Here is a 7,660-nt window from a genome sequence, read left to right as displayed (position 1 = left end):
GCCCCGCTCCCCACGCCCCTGCTCACCGCTGAGCTGCTCCATGAAGCACACGTTCCCGCTCGTGTTGAAGGCCAGCGTGTCGGGCGTGATGCAGAGGGTCTGGAAGATGGCCGAGTGGGCGACGCTCCGCATGGACAGGCAGCACTCCAGGCACACGGCCCAGGCCTCCTGCTCGCGGAGGCCGCTGTCCCGCAGGGAGAGGATGTCCGCCAGGGACACGTTCTCCTGCCAAGACAGGCGGGGCCGGGATGGGCTGGGAGGGGGTCGCCACAGCCGGACGATGGAGGCCAACCCTTCCCGGAAACATGGCTCTTGTGTGCCGAAACAGGGCTTTAGGCACTTATTTTACCGAAAAGTAACCTCGCTGTTCCCTGGGTGTCAGCACCGCCGGACAGGGGTCGGCTCCTGGGGCCCGGAGACCCAGCCCGGTCCGCCAGCACGTGGACAGCCCGGCCCCCACAGGTTCCCTGCAGCTCAGCACCCTGAGGGTGTGGGCAGGTGAACAGGTGAGGGGCCTCTGGAGTGGAGTCCCCACCTGCAGGGACACAGCTGTGCACAGAGTAATCGTATGACAAAATCGGGTGCCGTGGGACAGTGTACTGAGCTGCCTGGACCCTAGCTCTGGGAAGTTCAAGGTGACGCAAAGTCAGGGTACACAGCTGGACGCCCGGGCCTCCCTCACCCTGTGCTCACGCTCCAGAATCTGAGCTGTGATCATGATCATTGCCACCTACACCCACACTCACACATGTGCACACACCATCACACAAGCCCAATCACACACACCTATGCCCATATACTCACTCACGCTCACATATGACACGACACTCTCCCACATGCAAACAACACACACGGGCATTCACACACACACACACACACACACACACACACACAGTGTGCACTGTCCCCACCTACAGGAGGTGATGGGAATTACAGGGGAGTCGGGCTTCCTGGGAGTGCCAGGATGAGTCAGGAGAAGTGGTGTGGGGAGAAGTAGGGGAAGGGGGTGTAGGGATGAGAGTAGGGGGTGGTGAGGGAGAGAGGCAGAGCTCCCCCTCCCCTCCAGTTCTGCCTCCTGACTGGCCCCCCCTCTACCCAACAGAGGACTGTTCTTCAAGAGCAGCCTAGCTGTCAGATCCTAAAAGGTGCCCCCACCTCCATCCCTGAATGCCCCTGCTGCTGGGTTGCGAGGGAGCCCCTCCACAGTTGGTATAGGGCAAAGGGCTTAAACCAAAGAAACAAACACACAGATAGAACCTGGGGTGCTCCCCAGTGTGCATCTTGGCCAAGCTTCTGGGGTTCAGGGGTGTGGAATGATGGGTGGAGGGCTGGAGGTTTGGGTCTGCCCTGCCCCCTGCCTGCCTCCTCATGTGACCCGGGCACTTCTCACCCCTGGTTTCCTTCTCTGAGCCCAGGGAGCGGGCCGGGTGATGCCACTGGCCCGGGCCCTTCCAGCTCTTTCTGTATGGGGGAGTGGGGTGCGGGGAGGAGGTTGAGGATGGATACAGACAGGGCAGCTTGTTGGAAACTGGTTTAAGGAGCTTCCACAGGGCTCCAGGCTGAAGGGCTTCAGGCCCTGAGAGCTGCGAGCCTGGAGCCGGATCCAGAACTGTGCTGTGAGGGAGGTGGGCTAGGCATGTTCTAATGAGAACCAGAACCAAAAAGAAGCCCATACAATTAGACTAGGGTGGCCGGGGGTGCCACACCCAGGACTGAGCTCTGAATCTCCCTGCTGGGTTCCGAGGCTCCTAATAAAACGTCTTTCTCATTTGGGTCAAACCCGGGGCCTTCTGCCATCCCCAGGGCTTTTCAGGACTCCAGAAAGGGCCCCGTTCTCCCCAGGGATGCTATGGGGCCTAGTAGAGGGGGCCTTGGCTCTGTGCACACATGCACACACATACACGCAACACACACACGTGCACTCTGCACACACACGCACACAGAGGCATAGTTTTAAGCGACATAGTAACAACCCCGAAAACCCTGTAGGTGAGTGTTGTTTCGGAGAAATGAAGCCAGCGCAGGAATGCATCTAAATCAGCCCCGTGCAAGCGTCTCCTGCCAGCGACCAGCCCACACCTGCTGGCCCTGGACGACACCCACCGCCCTGGCCCAGACCTCCGAAGCCTGCCTGCCTGAGCAGCTGTTGACAAGGATATGCAGCCAACAGAAGCAGCCAGGCCAGAAACGGCCCAGGGGCCTCTCACACCCACAGCACCACCTCCTGCTCAGGGCAGTGGACATGCCCACCCCGAGGTAGCAAGAAAATGTTCCGGTGAAGGGAACCCTCCATCCCCCTCAGAAAAGCTTAGGACCTGCGGGCCCCCTGTGCCTGCTCGCGCATATTGGGGGGGGGGTCTCAGTGCTGAGACTGGGAAGTCCTGGGGGGTCTCTGCCTGAAGGCACACGGTGAATTTCCATGTGGGGCGGTGCTCCACTCAGAGACAGGACCATCCCGATTCCCTTGAGTCCCGGGGTCTGGTAGCAGGAAAGCGGGGTCTGGTAGCAGGAAAGCGGGTTCAGCTCACACACGTTCCAGAAAGGAGCTGAGGAAGGCTGCGGCTCCTCTGACAAACCGTGGCCTAGGGGCCTCACTCTCTGGGTCCGAGCTTGGCCCAGGCAGGACTCTCATCTTCCCTGCTCTCCATGGCGAGGCTCCTCTGCAGGCGGGAATGTCAGACGAGCCTTGGCTGAAGGGCCACAGACCAGGGAGAGGAGGAGACCAGGAAGAAATAGTTCAAGCCCACATGGCCACCACGGTCCCAGCTGACACACCCCACCCCACGGCGACACGGTGGACAGGCCCCATGGGCACCCTGAGCAGAGTCCCTGGCTCCCATATCTGCTCGCCTCCGAAGGGTCCGGCTCAGGACCCGTTTGACCGAGCCTGGCTGCCCAGTAGGTACAGTCCACGGGGAGAGACAGCTTAACGCTGGATGAAACGCACGCAGCCATACGGCTTCGAGGTGGCTTGCCAGGCATGGCAGACACTGGAGGGCAGACACACCCAGCCTGCTCTGCCTCTGAGATGCCCACATGCCCAGGACACACGAGGGCCTGCAGGGCCAGCGACATTATGCTTCTCACCCTTCTGCCCTGCTCCTGCCAAACACTGACCTTGTCAGGGCCACATCCTTCAGAGGCTCCATCGCTGGACACAGACCCCGGTCCTTGCCAGGCACAGAGGCCCTGCTCCATCCAGCCCAGCACCGCGTGCCCCCACCCGGCCCTCGAGTCCCCAGTGAGGGGCTGCTGCAGTGGCGGCTGAGGTGTAGGTCTAGGTGGGGACCATGTCAGTCACATTCCCTGCCAGGACGGGCAGAAGCACTGGCCTTGCAATCGTGCACACAAACTTGACCCCCATCCCCGCCCCCTCCCCCAGCCCAGCGAAGAGGGGAGTGTGTGGAGTCTGGCATATGTGACCCTTTGGGGCCGGCTGTTCCCAGGGTGGGGGGCAGAAGGCAGGGCAGGCTTCCCGCCTGAGGACTGTCATGTGGTTCTGGCCAAGCGACCCCAGTGAGGCGTCTCTGCATCCACAAAGCCCCTTCCCTCAGACAGTGAACGGGGTCCCCTGGGGAGCCAGGGGTCACTCTGCACACTCAAATGTACTCGCTTATAAGCAGCTATTGTAGTGCAACCTTGGAACACGCTGAGTCCTGCCAGCACAGAAGCTGAGCCACCGCCGAGAGCAGCTGCTGAGGCCACCTCCATGCGGTCAGACCCCTCAGGCCTGGGGCTCGGCCAGGTGCTCTGTTGGAGGTTTGCCTGCTGGCCCCCGATGTGCTCATCCCCCTTCAACTCATTTTGTAAGGGAGGTTTAAACATTGCCCCCCCACCCCACAAAGCTCTCCTGACTCTCCAGGCGCCCCACCCCCCCGGCTCCCTTCTGTAAGGACTTGTACATACCCCTGTCGGGCACAGTGGGAATATCCACTTCTCCATAGGATGCCCCCTGGGGGAGGGGCTGCGCGCTCCTCTAGGACAGGGATAGGGTCCCACTCACCTTCAACCTGCTGGGACTAGTGCCTGGCCCACAGAAGGTGCAGGGCTGCCCACCCAACGTGGGCTTAATAGAGCACAGCTGGCCTGGGGAGCCGGGGATAGAGCATGCCCTGACTGTTGTGTCCTCCTCTCTAACTGCCCTCCTTGGGACCCCCTGCAGGCCAGTGCTGCCCCTGGCCCCCAACAGGGCAGCAGCAAGGCTGATTCCACCGACCACGGCTGCCTGGTGCTGCCTCATCTGTCCTCCACCCTGATTACGCTGTCCAGCCCTGGTTCCACATCCCATAATGGAAGCTGAAGTCCCGTGTGAATCCAAGGCCCGGGCACCTCTTCAAGAAAGCCCGCTCCGACCAGAGCCCAGCAGAACCATCTCTTCTCCACTGGGCACTGCAGTCCTAGTGGCACTGCTGCAGGTGGCTGGGCGGTGGGCAAGGGGACAACCTGGAGCTTCCTCATGCAGGTCGTCCACCCATGCACAAGTGTCTCTGGGGTGTGAGCCCAGAAGGGAGACTGCTGGGACATGGAATGGGGGCACCTTCGACTTTGCTGTCTGATGCCAAGCTGTTTTCCCAGAGGCTGTTCCAGCTCACACTCCCGGCATCAGCGAGCAAGGGTGGCCACTGCTCAGTGTGTGCCAGCACGGGCCTTGTCCAGCCTGCTCATTCTTACCAGCCTGTTGGTGGTGCCATGGTGCTCACTGTAGGTGCATCCTGCATCCCCCCGATTATAATGGGGTGAAACATCTCATATGTTCACTGGTGATCTGGGTTTTCTCTGGGGACGCGGTGAGGGAGGGCACTCCAGGGGCCTCGCAGGGTCTGAGGGTCTGTTTCTTGGCCTCACTTCACCACAGAACGCTGTTCCAGTGCATTCTTCTGTCTTGGGCGGTTTCTCCGTGTCCTGGTCTGGTGCCCTCCATCCATTCCAGGAGCTGCCCTTTGACCTCGGTTGTCCTGGCTGTCTGGGTGGGGGGAGTTCCTCAGCACTGACCACTGGGGATGGCACTGCAGCCCCCTCTCTCGCCTCACCTTACACAGGGTGGCCTTTCCGGTGCAGACTGACTCCTCATGATGTGTCAGGCCCAGAGGCAAGCGGCCCTGAAGTTAGATCCGAAGCCGAGTTCGTCCAGCAAGTCGAGGTCTCTAGCTGCAGGTGTTCTAAGATACATGGACCCTTGCGCATGGAGCACAGGAGGATGGACGTGCCTTCTCCAGAGGGGGCACAGGATGGGGGTGAGGCCCCCTGAACTTACGCGCCGGTGCTACTCCAACGGGACGGGGTGAGGCCCCCTGACCTTACGCATGCGCACTATTCAAACAGTGGAGTCACAGTTCCCTGGGGCACTGGCTATAGTCCCAGGGGATGGTGGACTTGCCCCTCACTGGGCAGCTGCAGGGAACATTCCCACCAACAGAGGGCATCCGGGAATGGTGGCAGGGTGGGCCACAGGCTCTGGGTCAGATGGGCTTGGGTTCAAGTCCTGGCACTGGCCTGCCATATACATGGTCACCAGCCATGGAACCCCTATGTTGGGCACAGAGGGGGCTCAAGCCCAGGACCACTGTGTAGAGCAGTTCTGTGAACACCAGGGCTCATTTACACCGTGGGAGCAGGGTATGAAGGAATTGGCTAACAGGTAAAGTGAAACCGACCGTCTAGGGGAGGTTTTGAAGGCTGTGGGCTGGGTTCACCCTCCCCTTTCCATCAAAGCCTGGAGGCAACCAAAGTTCTGTTTGTTCCTTCGCCTCTTCTCCGTCACGCCAAACCTTCGCCTCTCCTCCCTCACGCCAAACCTTCGCCTCTCCTACTTCACGCCAAACCCTCGCCTCTCCTCCCTCATGGCAAATCAGGCCACCGTGGGGGCGGGGGCAGCGCCGACTTCCCCCCGCCTGGCATCAGGCTGGGTGGAGGACGGCAGGCTCACCAAACAGGTTCCAGCTCGTACCCAGAAAAATTAAGCTTTTATAGCATGAAACCCTGGGACCCTGAGGAGCTGTCTCTTAGAGGAGTGTGGGGCTAGGAGCGGCGTGGGTGGGGGGCACTCAGCCCTGGGATTTGCTGGGCCAGGAACCAGCTGGCCCCTCTCCCCAGGCCCCTGCCTGGTCTGACCAGCATTTCGAGGGTCTTCACTGACCGAGGGCCATTTCAAGAGGAAGCTTTGCAGGGTCCGTTCACAGCCTCAGCATTCCGGCCCTCCCCACAGTCAGCTGGGCGCTGGGGATGGGGCATTTGCTGTGGGGGCTGGGCAGGCCCTCGAACACAGACCCCACGGCCTGTGTGACTGCTGGGTCTTCTGGGGTTCCCCGCTCATCGGTCACTCCCTTCCACAACCCCTCCGGCCTGCTCACGGACCATGAGTTTATTAATTTGACCCCAGCCCACAGTCTGTGAGGCATTTTGGGGACACTGGAGCCGGGTACAGGACAGACTCAGGCCCAGTGGGAAGAGGCTCCACCACAGTCACACATGCTGGACTGTGGGCACTTGGCCCAGGGACTGGACAAGTGCCCAGTATGACGGAGGAGGCTGGAGCCCTCTGGGCTGTTCCAGCCCCGCGGGCTGCCTCTGAGTGCAGGCCTCCTGGGGGAAGGCCCGGTGTCCCCCACCCCTCAGCAGAAAGCAGCCCCTGGCCCTGGGCAGTTCTGTCCCCCCAGCACCCAGTTCCTGAATGGCACCCCACCATTCTGCTGTTGCCCTGTGCCTCCTGTTGGCCCCCCAGTTTGCTACACAGGGGGCAGTAAACACTGACCCCAATGTCACTGTCCTCCAAGTCACCGTCTCCACGTCCTGGCACCCACATTCATCATTAGGAGCCCACCGCCCTGGGGGCCCAACTTGTGGAAATGCAGTTCACCGACTCTGTCCCTACAGCATTCCAAGGGTTCTGTGATTTCACGGGAAAACGGTACAGGCCCAGAGGTGGGGGTGGGGGTGAGAACAGATATGGGACTCCCCCTCACTGCGCGGCCGAGATAGAGGGCAAAGGGCCTGGGGAAGAGGAACACCCCCACCCCTCCCTGATCCGCTCCGGGGCTCTCCCTGGCAAGGTAAGAGCCCCACCGCCGGCTGGGGGCTCACCTCGTCCTCCGGCAGAGTGGGCAGCGGTTCGAAGTCGTAGAAGTCCAGGTCTCTACCGTCCTCCTCATAGAAGCCCGCCGTGGCCGGCTCCAAGGCCTGCATCCTGTGCGTGGGGCCGAGCGCCGTGGCTGCCGCAGGAGCCGGGCTGGGGGTTCGGGGATCAGGGCGCCCTCCGTCCGCGTTCTGCCGGGCCGGGGTCGTTGCCTCCCGCAGCCCCTCCCGCCTGCTTGGCCGCCGCCTCTGCAACGCCGGCTCGCTAGGCTCCGACTCCAGCTCCGGGCGGCTACGCGCGCCCAGCCGCCATGGCAACGTGCCGCCGCCGCCGCCGCGCGCACCGCGGGCCCCCGCCCCCCCGGCTGTCTGCTGGTCACCGCACCCGCTCCCCGCTGGCCGCCCGTTTCTGAGCACCCCCTCCGGTGTCTGCTGGGCCCGCCCCCCTGCGGCTCCCCTAAGGCCCCTTGCGCGCCTACCTCCCCCGCCGCCTGCCGCAGTGTCGCCCAAGGGGGAGGGGTGCGCTGCCTGTGTCCGACGGGGTGGAGGGGGATAGCGGCCACCTGGGGACCGAACTCGGGATGAGGGA

General features: G+C 62.2%; 1 protein-coding gene across 1 annotated transcript in view; it reads right to left on the bottom strand.

The window, feature by feature from the left end:
- Window positions 1-7,182, bottom strand: part of KNDC1 (kinase non-catalytic C-lobe domain containing 1) — a 46,239-nt gene extending 39,057 nt beyond the window's left edge. The window contains exons 1-2 of the mRNA XM_004374990.1: window positions 7,081-7,182; window positions 27-225 (exon numbers count right to left, since the gene is read on the bottom strand). Of these exons, the coding sequence (XP_004375047.1) occupies window positions 27-225; window positions 7,081-7,182 (301 nt within the window). The remainder of the gene's footprint in view (window positions 1-26; window positions 226-7,080) is intronic.
- Window positions 7,183-7,660: the final 478 nt, after the last annotated feature.

The sequence above is a fragment of the Trichechus manatus genome, unplaced genomic scaffold (genome assembly GCF_000243295.1).
Source record: "Trichechus manatus latirostris isolate Lorelei unplaced genomic scaffold, TriManLat1.0 scaffold00031, whole genome shotgun sequence".
NCBI classification, from domain to species: domain Eukaryota; kingdom Metazoa; phylum Chordata; class Mammalia; order Sirenia; family Trichechidae; genus Trichechus; species Trichechus manatus.
This window is presented reverse-complemented; position numbering and strand designations above follow the sequence as displayed.